The sequence below is a fragment of the Oncorhynchus clarkii genome, chromosome 32 (genome assembly GCF_045791955.1).
Source record: "Oncorhynchus clarkii lewisi isolate Uvic-CL-2024 chromosome 32, UVic_Ocla_1.0, whole genome shotgun sequence".
NCBI lineage: Eukaryota > Metazoa > Chordata > Actinopteri > Salmoniformes > Salmonidae > Oncorhynchus > Oncorhynchus clarkii.
Genome location: NC_092178.1, coordinates 27,346,676 through 27,363,253, shown reverse-complemented (window position 1 = coordinate 27,363,253; position 16,578 = coordinate 27,346,676). Strand labels below are relative to the sequence as shown.

The following is a 16,578-nucleotide window of genomic DNA, read 5'->3' as shown; positions in this document are numbered from 1 at the left end:
AAGCCGGATTTGGATACAAAAAGATTTCCCAAGCTTTAAACATCCCAAGGAGCACTGTGCAAGCGATAATATTGAAATGGAAGGAGTATCAGACCACTGCAAATCTACCAAGACCTGGCCGTCCCTCTAAACTTTCAGCTCATACAAGGAGAAGACTGATCAGAGATGCAGCCAAGAGGCCCATGATCACTCTGGATGAACTGCAGAGATCTACAGCTGAGGTGGAAGACTCTGTCCATAGGACAACAATCAGTCGTATATTGCACAAATCTGGCCTTTATGGAAGAGTGGCAAGAAGAAAGCCATTTCTTAAAGATATCCATAAAAAGTGTTGTTTAAAGTTTACCACAAGCCACCTGGGAGACACACCAAACATCTGGAAGAAGGTGCTCTGGTCAGATGAAACCAAAATTGAACTTTTTGGCAACAATGCAAAACGTTATGTTTGGCGTAAAAGCAACACAGCTCATCACCCTGAACACACCATCCCCACTGTCAAACATGGTGGTGGCAGCATCATGGTTTGGGCCTGCTTTTCTTCAGCAGGGACAGGGAAGATGGTTAAAATTGATGGGAAGATGGATGGAGCCAAATACAGGACCATTCTGGAAGAAAACCTGATGGAGTCTGCAAAAGACCTGAGACTGGGACGGAGATTTGTCAATGGAATGCAATGGAATGGTTCAAAAATAAACATATCCAGGTGTTAGAATGGCCAAGTCAAAGTCCAGACCTGAATCCAATTGAGAATCTGTGGAAAGAACTGAAAACTGCTGTTCACAAATGCTCTCCATCCAACCTCACTTAGCTCGAGCTGTTTTGCAAGGAGGAATGGGGAAAAAAATTCAGTCTCTCGATGTGCAAAACTGATAGAGACATACCCCAAGCGACTTACAGCTGTAATCGCAGCAAAAGGTGGCGCTACAAAGTATTAACTTAAGGGGGCTGAATAATTTTGCACGCCCAATTTTTCAGTTTTTGATTTGTTAAAAAAGTTTGAAATATCCAATAAATGTCGTTCCACTTCATGATTGTGTCCCACTTGTTGTTGATTCTTCACAAAAAAATACAGTTTTATATCTTTATGTTTGAAGCCTGAAATGTGGCAAAAGGTCGCAAAGTTCAAGGGGGCCGAATACTTTCGCAAGGCACTGTATGTGCCTAGGCGATGCTGTTGGTTCGTTCATTGATTGTGCAGGGTGACTTATAGAGTTACCCTACAACTATAGTGAATTTGTATTTGATTTGGAATGGCCTACTACTAGGGCATTATCTTTAGTGACAGAATATCTCACCACCTTGCATTTCCATCTCCCCTCTCCTTCATTCCTTTCTCGAGCACGCAAAGACAGGGACTGTCAACAGTGTAATGAAATATGTTTTGTTGTGAAAACATGTTTCTATTGATGTTCCCAAACAGATTTCACTTGGTTCCCAAATTAAAATCTGGGTAGCTGCAGGAACAGGGTTGGAACGCCCATGGCATACAGAGTTTTGGCGGAATATCACCTTTCACGCACGGAGAGGCAACATTGCTCCTCAAACAGTTGTTGATGTGTGGAGTGAAATAACCAGAGTAGCCTGCTGTGCACTAGTGAAAAGAGAACCTGTGAATAAGTGCCTCCATTTGCTATTCCAGTGCATATGGACAGGGGTGCAACTTTCACTGGGGACAGGGGGGGCATTCTGAAATTGCATTCTTGTCCCCCCCAGTTTTCAGGACCATGTGGATGCCTCCGAGCAGACGGGCTGGCTGCTTGGCGTGTTAATCCGACTGGGTAAAAATATTATAATAAGTAAAAACACAAATATTATGTCCCTCCCGCATCTAAAACCAAAGATGCACCCCTGCATGTGGATGGTGTCACGGCCGTCCTCCTCTTCATCCGAAGAGGAGAGACGAGATGGATCTGAGGACCAATACGCGGCGTGGTGAGTGTCCATGGCAAATCTTTAATCAAGAAAAAACTTAACACTATACAAACGAGTAACAAAAACAATAAACCAAATACGACCGTGAAGCTACAAAATGAGACCTGTGCTGAAACAAGCCATCAACATAGACAATCACCCACAAACAAACAGTGCAACCCAGGCTACCTAAGTATGATTCTCAATCAGAGACAACTAATGACACCTGCCTCTGATTGAGAACCATACTAGGCCGAAAACATAGAAATGCCCCAAAACATAGAAAAACAAACATAGACTGCCCACCCAACTCACGCCCTGACCATACTAAATAAATACAAAACAACGGAAATAAAGGTCAGAACGTGACAGTACCCCCCCCCCAAAGGTGCGGACTCCGGCCGCAAAACCTTGACCTATAGGGGAGGGTCTGGGTGGGCGTCTGTCCGCGGTGGCGGCTCTGGCGCGGGACGCGGACCCCACCTCATCATTGTCTTAGTCCGCCTTATTGTCCGCCTCCGTGGCTTTCTCAGCATGACCACCCCTCTCAATGACCCCACTGGACAGAGGGGCAGCTCGGGACAGAGGGACAGCTGCTCGGGACAGAGGGACAGCTGCTCGGGACAGAGGGACAGCTGCTCGGGACAGAGAGACAGCTGCTCGGGACAGAGAGACAGCTGCTCGGGACAGAGAGACAGCTGCTCGGGACAGAGGGGCTCCGGCAGAGGCGCCGGACAGGCGGGAGGCTCCGGCAGAGGCGCCGGACAGGCGGGAGGCTCCGGCAGAGGCGCCGGACAGGCGGGAGGCTCCGGCAGAGGCGCCGGACAGGCGGGAGGCTCCGGCAGAGGCGCCGGACAGGCGGGAGGCTCCGGCAGAGGCGCCGGACAGGCGGGAGGCTCCGGCAGAGGCGCCGGACAGGCGGGAGGCTCCGGCAGAGGCGCCGGACAGGCGGGAGGCTCCGGCAGAGGCGCCGGACAGGCGGGAGGCTCCGGCAGAGGCGCCGGACAGGCGGGAGGCTCCGGCAGAGGCGCCGGACAGGCGGGAGGCTCCGGCAGCGGCGCCGGACAGGCGGGAGGCTCCGGCAGCGGCGCCGGACAGGCGGGAGGCTCCGGCAGCGGCGCCGGACAGGCGGGAGACTCCGGCAGCGGCGCCGGACAGGCGGGAGACTCCGGCAGCGGCGCCGGACAGGCGGGAGACTCCGGCAGCGGCGCCGGACAGGCGGGAGACTCCGGCAGCGGCGCCGGACAGACAGGACCACCTGCAGGGAGGAGACAGAGAGACAGCCTGGTGCGTGGGGCTGCCACAGGTACCACCAGGCTGGGGAGCCCTTCAGGAGGCTTGGGGTTAGGAGGAGGCACCTGAAGGACCGGGCTGTGGGGGAGCACTGGAGCTCTGGTGCGCAACCTTGGCACCACCTCCCCAGGCTGGATAACCACTCTAGCCCGGACCGTCCAGAGTGCAGGCACAGGTTGAACCGGGCTGTGGGTAAGCACGGGAGATCTAGTGCTTACTACACGCACCTCTCCCTTCGGCTCCATTCCCACATTCGCCCGGCACGAGCGGAGCGCAGGCAGAGGACGCACTGCACCCTCCCAGCGCCCCGGAGACACAGCACGCAGAGCCGGCACAGGATACCCTGGACCAAAACTGCGTACCGGCGACCAGACCCGCTGAGCAGGCACCATACGCCCTGGCTCGATGCCCGCACTCGCATGACACTCTCGGGGGGCTGTCCTATAGCGCACCGGGCTATGGACACGTACTGGCGACACCGTGCGCTTAACCGCATAACACGGTGCCTGCCCAGTATCGCGCTGCTTATAATAAGCACGAGGGGTGAGCGCAGGTCTGCTACCTGGCTTAGCTCCACCCCTCGTGTGCCCCCCCCCAAAAAATTTTTGGGGCTGTCTCTCGTACCTGTCGCACTGCCGTGCTGCCTCCTCATATCGCCGCCGCTCAGCTTTCGCTGCCTCCAGCTCTGCTTTGGGGCGGCGATATTCCCCAGCCTGTGCCCAGGGTCCCTCTCCGTTCAGTATCTCCTCCCATGTCCAGGAGTCCTGTGATACCGGCCGCTGTTGTTGTTGCTGCTGCTGCTGCTGCTGTCGTCGCTGTTTTCTACCACGCCGCTTGGTCCTTGGTTGGTGGGTGATTCTGTCACGGCCGTCCTCCTCTTCATCCGAAGAGGAGAGACGAGATGGATCTGAGGACCAATACGCGGCGTGGTGAGTGTCCATGGCAAATCTTTAATCAAGAAAAAACTTAACACTATACAAACGAGTAACAAAAACAATAAACCAAATACGACCGTGAAGCTACAAAATGAGACCTGTGCTGAAACAAGCCATCAACATAGACAATCACCCACAAACAAACAGTGCAACCCAGGCTACCTAAGTATGATTCTCAATCAGAGACAACTAATGACACCTGCCTCTGATTGAGAACCATACTAGGCCGAAAACATAGAAATGCCCCAAAACATAGAAAAACAAACATAGACTGCCCACCCAACTCACGCCCTGACCATACTAAATAAATACAAAACAACGGAAATAAAGGTCAGAACGTGACAGATGGCATGTATGTTTTCCCCTGCCAGTGTTCCTGTCCATTTAATAATGGGACATTCTAAATAAAAAAACTCATTTTACATATTAGTAAAGACAAGATAAAATTGAGAATATTCTGATGGTGGAAAAATATGATCACTTGATGAGAGAACAGTGTGTGCACCCTGAGGCAAGGAACAAAGCTTTTTTTTTTGTGACATTCTCAAATGCTCATTAGCCTCAAGTTACATCATGCAGCTCATTAACACTATCGTTCAAAAGTTTGGGGTCACTTAGAAATATCCATGTTTTTGAAAGAATAGCACATTTTTCGTCCATTAAAATAACATCAAATTGATCAGTGTAGAAATTGTTAATGTTGTAAATTACAATTGTAGCCGGAAACGGCTGCTTTTTAAAAATGGAATATCTACATAGGTGTACAGAGGCCCATTATCAGCAACCATCAATCCTGTGTTCCAATGGTACGTTGTGTTAGCAAATCCAAGTTGATCATTTTAAAAGGCTAACTGATCATTAGAAAACTATTTTGCAATTATGTTAGCACAGCTGAAAACAGCCTACACCAGTCTCAACATCAACAGTAAAGAGGCGACTCCGGGATGCTGGCCTTCTAGGCAGAGTTGTACGAGATCTTCAGTTTCTTGGCAATTTCTCGCAAGGAATAGCCTTCATTTCTCTGAACAAGAATAGACTGATGAGTTTCAGAAGAAAGTGCTTTGTTTTCTGGCCATCAGCTGCTTGCTTGTACAGTATTTATGGAGGCCTGTCCACGCTGAACTGTTTATGTTAATTAAAGGTAAATTACCGTGAGACCGGCAGTCTTTCGCATGACAATAACCGGCTGATAAAACACAGCCCCAGCCCTAGGTGTGCAGCCTCAGGAATATGACATAAAGAAAGAAACAGCAAGACAGAGAATGGAAAAAGCAAGTAGCATATGCATTTGATTGCCCAAAGGAAGTCCTTTGCTTAAAGCTGCTATATGTAACTTTTTGGGTGACCCCACCAAAAACACATAGAATTGTGAGTTATAAATCTGTCATTCTTATTAAAAGCAAGTCTAAGAAGTGGTAGATCTCTTCTAAGTTTCCATTTCTATAGTTCCCTTTCTTAAGTTAAATTTTTGCTACTTTCAGTTTTGTACAGTGGCACCTATTCATGGATGCCAAGGGAAGTCAGGCTTCCCCAAACAATTGACAAAAGAAATAAAGAAAAAACTGAGTGAGCTCAACTGTGAACGGTCCTGCCTCACCAAAAAAATAACATTAAGGGAAGCCAGTTTGGATTTGGCTTTCCTCCAATCACATCAAATTGAGAGCAATATGTAGCTAGATTAAGACTAATGTTAACTAGCTAACGTTGCCCATGAAAGCAAGGTAGGGTAGCCTGCAAGCATTTTAGCCAGGTAGCCTAGAACAAAAAGGAATAAAAGTGTGTACTGTATGACAGTGCGATAGACTGTTTCGTCAACATGAAAGAGAGGAGGATGGCATTGGTGTTTCTCCACAAGTAGGGTGAGTCAACAACTTTTTTCTACTTGCACAAACACAGAAATTAGAAAGATGGACAGCCACATCATATTTAGCTTATGTGGATAGGACTAAATCCTTTTGGGGATCTTTTAATTGTCTCTGTATTAGACCAAGCATAAGTGATTTGATGATGTTGAAATACTGAATTTGAAACGGTGCTGAAATAGTGGAGTTAGCTCCTGTTTTTATTTAGACTTGGTTCTAAATCAATAGTTGTTTAATAGTCCAGAAATGTCAGAAACATTAACTTGCTTGACCGTGCTGTAGGTCACGTAACTGTTTGTTACATGCAATATGTTTTGTGGACTCCACCAGGCAGATGTTGTTCTCTAGTTTTGTAATGAAACAAAGGTGTGGTTGAATTTATTCTGCCACTGTGTCTTCTTATTGTCTCAGCCTTAGGTCTATATATCACAGTGGCATGGCATATGAACTAACAGGTTATAGAGCAAAGAACGCAATTATTATTAACACAGGTTGTAATATGGCATTTTCTTCCTGGCTTGCCTTCACCAGTGATTTTACCAACACACTGTTAAGTACACCAGCGTACACCATATTCAAACAGCTGAAAATACAATATTTTTTCTTATGGAAAATATATTTCACAGCGGATTAGATGGTACAATGATTCTCTATACCATAGTTTCTTGTTTTGTCACATAAACTGAAATTAGGCAAACTATTAGAATTTTAGCAACCACGAAATTGTTGAGCGGTTTCTGCATATTGGACTTTTAAAGGGACACTGCAATGAAAAATGGGAAATAAAACTATTGGCTATGGTTTAACCTTCATGTCCTGGTCATTTATTCAACCTTCTGTGCTTGTTTCTATTATCCAAGTGACTTTTGCGCATTTTAACATTTGAGCAATGTTTGACACATTTGGAATCTCTACCCTATAGGCCCTTTTGGTCAATGTCATAGTGCTTTGTATGCATGCTGGACCAGTTTGACTGGATGTTTTAACTCCATGAATCTTGGAAACTCCAGAAGCGTCATGGGACCGTTCAGATCAAGTTAACTTTATTCTAAAACTGAATAAAACCGTCTTGTCTCGGCTGTTGTATCTGTACCGGGCTTGAACTTTTTCCAGATTTTTACTGCAGCCTATGCAACGTAAAGTGTCAGAGTTTATTTTCATCAACGAGCCAATGGTTTATTTACTGTTTCTACTGGTATGCAGATCTACTTGGCCTTTATTATTAAGACATTGTGAAGGGAGTGGTTACAAAGTATTACCAAAGTGCCCCTTTATTGAATCCCCCAAAAATAGGTTTTGTATCCGTGTGTTTACAGAGATAAAGGCAGTGGTGGATCTGATTCCCAAGCCCAGAGAGCCGCTGCTCTTGCCACGGGGAAACCCTGGGTGTATACGCTGTGCTGTGGTGGCAACAGGAGGAATACTCAACGGCTCTAGGATGGGCAAGGAGATAGATGCTCACGACTATGTGTTCCGGTCAGTGGGGCCATTGTGGTCTGTGTGTGTGTGGTGTGTGTGTCTGTGTGTGTTGCTGTGAGAGCATGCATCAGCACATTGCAATGTACAGTAGAAACAAAATGCACCAATCAGGAAGGATAAAAAGCTAAGCTAATTAAAACAAACATGTTGATATTAACGTTTCAGCTATAACCTATTTTTGGTTCTGGATCATGACTTTGTGTTTGAAGTCAGGAGATAGACTCCCATGAGAATAAAACGAGCTGTGAGTTTAACTCCTGGCCGTACTCCTGGCAAGCACTGGAGGTGTTCATCAGGATAGTCCAAATAACTTTATTTTCTCCAGTATGTTCGCTACATCAAATGTTTGTTGTACTTTGTTTTATTAAGGTATGGTTACAGTATGTTTGGAATGGGATTTATTCAGCAACACACACACATAGACATACAGAATAAGCGTTTAGTTTACAATATTGCTATCTGGACGTTGTCACTCTCTCCGCCCTGGAGCCACCATTTTCTTTTATCTGACAGGGTCCATTTGTGTCAGGGAGGGAAGGGATATGAGACACACCTTTTAAGTGCATTGTGGGATTGGCTGGGATGCTGATGGGGACTGACTGCCTAGAAATGTCTGCATGCTTAGCCTGAAGCATTGCGGGTGAACGAAAGGACTGATGTAAACTTTTCAGGGGCAGAATGGTCGCCATGTTAGCTGGGCTGCTCCACTGGTTCACCTGGTCTGACTTTGTAAAGGTTATTAAAGGATTTCGGACTGTGGAGCCTGTGGAAATAGGGCTGAATGATCGACTATGAGCTCATACATAGATTAGTAGGTTGAATCGCATTAGAATGATACAGACACAGAATATCAGAATCTGATATTGCCAATTAGGATTAGACATGTTACAATATAGTCAACACAACTGTTATGTGTGCAACATACTTACCAATTATCATGATCGTGTCAATGTAATGGAGGTGGTCAACATTTGCGTGATGAGTGGTAACTAACCTTGCCTTTCTCTTCCTGTCTCTGTCCCTGTTCCTGTCTCTGTCAGGATGAATGGTGCCGTAACCAAGGGTTACGAGGAGGATGTAGGCAACAGAACCTCGGTCTACGTTCACACCGCCCACTCCATCACCCAGTCTCTTCTCATATTCAAGAAATATGGCTACAACAGTGCACCGCATGACAAGGTAGGTAACCGAAGTGCTGCTGCTGTACTGACACGAGACTACAGTGACTTTTTAAAGGTTCATGACTGAGATGGTATTAAGTTTTCATTGTAATGGGGACATTTAAGATCAATAAAGTTCATATTTTCAGTTTAGAGTGCAATGTTTAGAGTGCAACACAATGTTAAGCATCTTTCTATGTTTTCCCTTTCTGTTTTACACATGATTTCCAGTGTTTTGTTTGTGACACTGGGTGCAGCTTGATGGTCACTAGACTTGAAGCTGAATGTTATGGATTGTTCTCTTATCTGTTGATAGCGATTGACGCCAGACTGGAGGACCAAGTTCAAGGACCAAGGACATACTGATTATTCACTGTTGGTTTGTCTTCTGTGGAAGAACACAGTGTGGTTCTGTAGCAGATGACAAAGTCCCTGCCTTTTGTTTTGACTTCCTACAAGCCTGTCGGGCTGGTGTTTACAGAACAGTTGTCTGCTGATTAGGATATAAGGGTCTTCTCAGAGAAGGCCAGTTAGACATTTTCTCTGCTTCTCTGGTGTAGGTGTCTCCCTGTTGCAACTTGTAATAAACCAGATTGATTTTTTTATTGATTTAATCTGCGACTGCTCTGCTCTTTAGGTCACATGGAAATTCATATTACACTCACACACACTCACGCACCCACACGTAGGCATGCACACACACATACTGCTGAGTGCTGAGTGTGCCTGTTCTGTGCAGGGTATAAAGTATGTGCTGATTCCAGAGGGGCTGAGGGATTTCCAGTGGCTAAAGGGTCTATTGGGGAGGACAACTGTCTCTGATGGACCCTACAGGAACAGACGGTAAGCCTGTGACGTGGTCTCACACACTGACACTCTTTGCTCTCACGACTATCTATTGGTCCATTGTGCAGGCAAGCTCAGCTAAAGTCATTTTTAGATTTAAAATAGTTTTTGAACCCAGTTCTGACGCATGCACGCACGCACACACACACACACACACACACACACACACACACACACACACACACACACACACACACACACACACACACACACACACACAAACACACTGCTCAGTGTTGTGTTTGCTGCCTTATCTGCAGACCGTGGATGCAATACTCAGGAGAGTTTGATGAGAACCGCTTCTATGTTCTTCACCCTGACTTCCTCAGATACGCCCGTAACAGGTATAACAAAAAGCGTCCAATAACAGTTGTATGAAAGGAGAGAAGGCTTGCCCTCTGCTTGAGAAGGATGCAATAGGTCCTAGTGTAGCCTAGGCACCAGTCTGTTTCAGCTCTCTTGCCAACTCCATATGGAATTGTCTTCTCTAGCAAGGACACGGTGTACAAGGAGTGAAATGGTAGCCAAACAGACTAGTACCCAGACTAGTCCTAGTGGCCTTCAACACACATACGGTTAAGGAATTGCCAGCTACTTTGTGGCACATTCAATGTGGTCAATTCTGGCTCTGTTGATAGGGCACGGTGCTAGCAATCCCATGATTGTGTGTTCAATTCTCACTGGGACCACACATGTGAAACTGTATGCACGCATTACTCTAAATTGCTATGGATAAAAGTGTCTGCTTAATGGCTTATATTATTTTTAAGGAGACACACAACATAGAAATTACTAGTATAGTAATGGCGCCAAGTCAGCTACAGTGCCTTCAGAAAGTATTCACATCCCTTGACTTTCTCCACATTTTGTTGTGTTACAGCCTGAATTTAACATTTATTCAATTTAGATTTGTTTTGTCTCTGGCCTACACACAATACCCCATAATGTCAAAGTGGAATTATGCGTTTGGAAAAATGTTTGAATTAAAAATGAAAAGCTGAAATGTCTTGAGTCAATGAGTATTCAACCCCTTTGTTATGGCATTCCTAAATAAGTTCATGAGTAAAAATTTGCTCAACAAGTCACATAATAATGGGCTCTGTGTGCCTTAATAGCGCTTAGCATGATTTTTGAATGACAACCTCATTTCTATATTCCACACATACAATTATCTGTAAGGTCCCTCAGTTGAGCAGTGAATTTCAAACACATATTCTATCACAAAGAGCAGGGAGGATTTCCAATGCCTCGCAATGCGACTTGAAAATGGTTGTCTAGCGATAATCAGCATCCAATTTGACAGGTCTTGACTTTTTTTTTTTAAATAGTTATGGGAAAATATTGTACAATCCAGGTGTGCAAAGCTCTTAGAGACACCCAGAAAGAGTCACAGCTGTAATCGCTGCCAAAGGTGATTCCAACATCTACTGACTCAGGGGTGTGAATACTTATGCAAATTAGATATTTCTGTATTTCATTTTCAATACATTTGCTAAAATTTCTAAAAACATGTTTTCACTTTTTCATTGTGTATAGATAGGTGATAATTATTTGTTTAATCCATTTTGAATTCAGGCTGTAACACAACAAAATGTGGAATAAGTCAAAGGGCGTGAATACTTTCTGAAGGCGGTGTAGGTAGAACCACGTGATCACATAGTGCATGCAGTGCAGTACAGCACTCGCTTCTATGTTACAGTTGAAGTCAGAAAGTTTACATGCACCTTAGCCAAATACATTTAAACTCAGTTTTTCACAATTCCTGACGTTTAATCCTCGTAAAAATTCCCTGTCTTAGGTCAGTTAGGATCATCACTTTATTTAAAAAATGTGACATGTCTGAATAATAGTAAAGAGAATGATTTATTTCAGATTTTATTTCTTTCATCACATTCCCAGTGGGTCAGAAGTTTACATACACTCAATTAGTATTTGGTAGCATTGCCTTTCAATTGTTTAACTTGGGATAAACGTTTCAGGTAGCCTTCCACAAGCTTCCCACAATAAGTTGGGTCAATCTTGACCCATTCCTCCTGACAGAGCAGGTGTAACTGAGTCAGGTTTGTAGGCCTCCTTGCTCACACACACTTTTTCAGTTCTGCCCTCAAATTCTCTATAGGATTGAGGTCAGGGCTTTGTGATGGCCACTCCAACTGACTGATGTCTGACTGATGCCTGACTGATGTCTTGAGATGTTGCTTCAATATATCCACATAATTTTCCATCCTCATGTAGCCATCTATTTTGTGAAGTGCACCAGTCCCTCCTGCAGCAAAGCACCCCCACAACATGATGCTGCTACCCCCGTGCTTTACGGTTGGGATGATGTTCTTTGGCTTGCAAGCCTCCCCTTTTCCTCCAAACATAAAAATGGTCATTATGGCCAAACAGTTCTATTTTTGTTTCATCAGATCAGCGGACATTTCTCCAAAAAGTACTGTCTTTGCCCCCATGTGCAGTTGCAAACCGTAGTCTGGCTATTTTATGGCGGTTTTGAAGCAGTGGCTTCTTCCTTGCTGAGCGCCTTTCAGGCTATGTCGATATAGGACTCGTTTTACTGTGGATATAGATACTTTTGTACCTCTTTCCTCCAGCATCTTCACAAGGTCCTTTGCTGTTGTTCTGGGATTGATTTGCACTTTTCGAACCAAAGAATGTTCATCTCTAGGAGACAGAACGCGTCTCCTTCCTGAGCGGTATGACGGCTGCGTGGTGTAGTACTTGCGTACTATTGTTTGTACAGATGAACGTTGTACCTTCAGGCGTTTGGAAATTGCTCCCAAGGATGAACCAGACTTGTGGAAATCTTGGCTGATTTCTTTTGATTTTTCCAAGATGTCAAGCAAAGAGGCACCGAGTTTGAAGGTAGGCCTTGAAATGCATCCACAGGTACACCTCCAATTGACTCAAAAATGTCAGTTAGCCTATCAGAAGCTTCTAAAGCCATGACATCATTTTCTGGAAATGTCCAAGCTGTTTAAAGGCACAGTCAACTTAGTGTATGTAAACTTCTGACCCACTGGAATTGTGATACAGTGAATTATAAGTGAAATCATCTGTCTGTAAACATGCACAAAGTAGATGTCCTTACCGACTTGCCAAAACTATAGTTTTTGTGGAGTGGTTGAAAAATGTGTTTTAATGACTCCAACCTAAGGTTATGTAAACTTCCTACTTCAACTGTACTTCTGAAATGAAACTGTGTGTGTATCTGTGCTCCTCATTTGTAGGTTCATGTGGTCCCAGGCGCTGAAGGGTTCTTATTGGGCTATATGCAGACCTACTAACGGAGCATTCACACTCTTCCTGGCCCTGCACACCTGTGATGTGGTCAGTCTGCACCACACACACACACACACATACACGCACACGCACACACACACACACACACACACAATTTCAATTTAGAAGTAACTTAGAAGCGAGTGCTGTACTGCACTACATCTACTGAATGTAATTACGTTGTTGTACATCACTGACTTGGCGCCATGACTATGCTGAAACAGACCATCGAGTTATTTGATGGTCTTATGATGCTGGTCTTCTTTATTGAAATTGGGGCTCTAGTTTAAAGTAGTGCACAATAGTGTGAGAGGAACATGGTAGCATCTGAGATCATCTATCTCTCCCTCTGCCCTGTCTCAGGTGGATGCGTATGGATTCATCACTGAGGACCACAGTAAATATCCTAACTACTATGCTGAGAGACACTCCAAAACCAGAGTCATCTTCTACGCTAATCACGACTACAACCTAGAGATCAAGACCTGGAGGAAACTACATGACACCAAGATCATCAGGCTTTATCAGAGACAGGAGAGCCCAGAGAGAAAGACAAGAAAGCCAACAGAACCATAAAACCCTGTCTGACTGCAGAGATGAGCAAAGATACATTGACATGTCATGTATCTTGTTACAAAATAAACTAAAGACCAATGCATTTATATCTGAATAAACAACAAAATACTGGTGCCAAGTAATGTATTTAATTCAAATGCATGTATTATCCATCCCATGCCATCAGGGGCAACAGTGAAAGCTGTTACGTTCAAGTAGGTTTAAGTTTTTCTTGGGCGTTGTGGACGGGGATGGCAAATAGGTATCTGCCTCAGGTGCCAAAGGTAGCACACTCGAATCCAGCAATTGAAAGTTGTTTTTTCGATTTTTGTTTTAAGCCTATCCCAAACCTTCACTCTTACCTTAACCATTTGGAGTTCATGCCTAACCTTACAATTTCAGAGTTAATGCCTAAACTTAATTCTAACATTTACAATTCAGAGTTAATGCCTGAACTTAATTCTAACACTTAAAATTCAAAGTTAATGCCTAAACTTAATTCCAACACTTACAATTCAGAGTTAATGCCTGAACTTAATTCTAACACTTAAAATTCAAAGTTAATGCCTACACTTAATTTCTAACATTGACAATTCAGAGTTAATGCCTAAACTTAACCATAAATACTTAAAAATGTGACTTTTGCAACAACTTTGAAATTTGACGTTTGAGAAACATGGACGAATGTCTATTTCTGACTTGAGACTGCGAGAGCTAGTTGACAAATAGCCTATAATACTGGTGCCAAGTAATGTATTTAATTAAAATACATGTAAAATACATTTGCAAGTAGCCCCCTTTCTATATCGTTTGTGTTAACATTGCTTTAAAGTAATTTGTCAACATATTGTGACGTGGAATCTACATGGAAAATACATTGGATTTGGAAAAAGTAATCAACTGTTGTTTTGAGGGTGAAATTTCAACCATTGGGTTATGTCTTCGTGGTAACCAAATTTCAACATACACAAACCTTGTATAAAATATATTGAATGTGTACCTTTAACCCTCATGGGAATTGGCCTATATGGATAGGGCTAATGTAAATGCTTCTTACAGAAGTAAATGCTTATTTGATCAATTATTAATTGATAGACAAGCTGACATTAAAGCCAAACTAAGTTAGTGGCACAGATGGAACTATCGAAGCAGAAGATAAATCTCCTTCAAATGTTGATATTTGATATTTGCGTTGACAATCAAAGGTTTCAATAGCACTTTTGAAATACAATAAATAGCTTATTAAGTTGTTGATAAGTTAACAAGTTATATGTTAAATTCACATTTGCAAGTCAACCTAAAATAAATGTTAATGAATGCAATTAAACGATATAATCTCAACTGCAATCCAGGTAATTTGGTTGTGCTATTAGATGAAGCACAGAGATAACACATTAATATGTTGTATGAATAAACCAAATATCTGACATTGTATTCACATTTGAACATTGCTGTGCTTTTAAATGGTTGAAAGCACAGTGATAGAGATTTGGGTGACTAAGCCAAAAATGGAACATTGTTTTTCCATTTGAAATCGGTTGTGCTTTAGATGGTTGAAAGCACATTGGAAACTCAATTAAGTTTTTGCTCTCTTTTTGAGCGGGTGAATATAGTTTGTAAGGGGTGCACACGAATGCTCACAGCTCACAGCTAAAAACGAAATGCTGATATCGGGACCTTGACAAATTTAGCAGTGAGTATGTGAACACCATGAAAACACACAAGACTGATGGCTATGGCTATGCTCAACAAGTATATTATTATTCTGGCTTTATCTAGTTTTATTTGTGATATTTTACCTTGCCTCACTGGCTTGCTAACTTCCTAGGTAATCAATCCTCCGATGACATCTGTGATGTTGTAGACGATAACCACCGAGGTAAAGATAGTTTCAAGTTGGAACTTTGACGGATTTTCGATGGATTTTCACTCTTTCAGACCTCAATAGCTTTCAAACCACTTGAGCCACAGACTCCTAATAAGTGTCATGATGTTGGAAAAATTGTGCACAACATTGCTCAGGTCTTATTTTCACGATTTGGACATTAATTCACTTTCCAAAGCTAATAAACATGTGGAAATATGAGCAGCATTTTGTATTCCTAGTTGAACTAGTTAGGGAGCATAAACAAAGTACAAACTTTTTACATTCAAATTTCCATAGCTCCTTGGTCATGTGACCTACTTGACTCAAACAAGGTTCAGAATGTCCACTGACTACCCTTCTATGTTGCACAACCTTTGGTTTGTCCATTTTCATCTCACACATTTTTACATTATTTTTTCGAAATTTCAAATTTCAATAGCTCCTTGGTCATGTGACCTACTGACTTCAAACAAGGTTCAGAATGTACACTCAGTGGGCCTACACACTGCACACCCCTTAGTTTGTTCATTTTCATCTTCATTTTACATAAATTTTTCAAAGTGAAAAACTTCAATCACTCCTTGGTCATGTGACCTACTAGACTAAACTTCAGAATGTCCACAGGCTAGCCTTATATATTGCACACTCTTGTTTGTGTACGGTAAAATCAAGCAGTGTAACATACATTTTTCATAGTTTTACATTTCAATAGCTCCTTGGTCATGTCAATTACACACCTAAGAAGCGTGCAGTGGATATACATCCATATTGCATAACCTCTTGTCATGTATCTTCTATATTGTTGTACATTAATATTAGTTTGACAATTAGGGGGTTCAGTCCAGTGTTGTGTATACCTTTTTCTTTAATATTTATTGATAATAATTGGTAGTCCTAAGTACTTATTTTCCCTGTTTTTTATTTTGCCACAGTATTTAACAGCGGTACACAATAGGAGAGAGACAGATAATATTTCCTTTCGTCGTTAATATCAACCATAAAGGAAAAGGGCAAAGTACTGTACAAGAGTCATGTTATTAATTGTCCAAAGCAGGGATGGAGAGTGAGCTAGTGAGGTAGGCTGCAGTGGGTTTGCTGGGCAATACATATACTGAACATGTAACCACAGTAATGGTGGCCATAAAATCAATGAATAAAAATGGAATATTGACAAATTAAACATAAATTGTAGACTTTTAATCTTTCCAACATGTCAACAGACACTTTACTTCAAATAAGTACAGAACATTTCACCGTGTTAACTTTCTCTTTGTCCATGGTTGATGTACATGTCAGAGCCTCTTCAGTGTGGATGGGGTATAGTATACATTTTCAAAAACAAAGACTGCACTTCCAGTTTGTGTTCTTCAATCTGTTGAACTATTTTG

General features: G+C 43.0%; 1 protein-coding gene across 1 annotated transcript in view; it reads left to right on the top strand.

The window, feature by feature from the left end:
* The window catches only part of LOC139391923 (alpha-N-acetylgalactosaminide alpha-2,6-sialyltransferase 2-like), a 69,100-nt gene extending 52,730 nt beyond the window's left edge, over window positions 1–16,370 (top strand). Inside the window, exons 9-14 of the mRNA XM_071139533.1 lie at window positions 7,318–7,477; window positions 8,521–8,659; window positions 9,380–9,483; window positions 9,747–9,830; window positions 12,717–12,816; window positions 13,132–16,370. Coding sequence (XP_070995634.1) covers window positions 7,318–7,477; window positions 8,521–8,659; window positions 9,380–9,483; window positions 9,747–9,830; window positions 12,717–12,816; window positions 13,132–13,344 — 800 coding nt within the window. The 3' untranslated portion in view covers window positions 13,345–16,370. The remainder of the gene's footprint in view (window positions 1–7,317; window positions 7,478–8,520; window positions 8,660–9,379; window positions 9,484–9,746; window positions 9,831–12,716; window positions 12,817–13,131) is intronic.
* The last annotated feature ends 208 nt before the right edge of the window (window positions 16,371–16,578 follow it).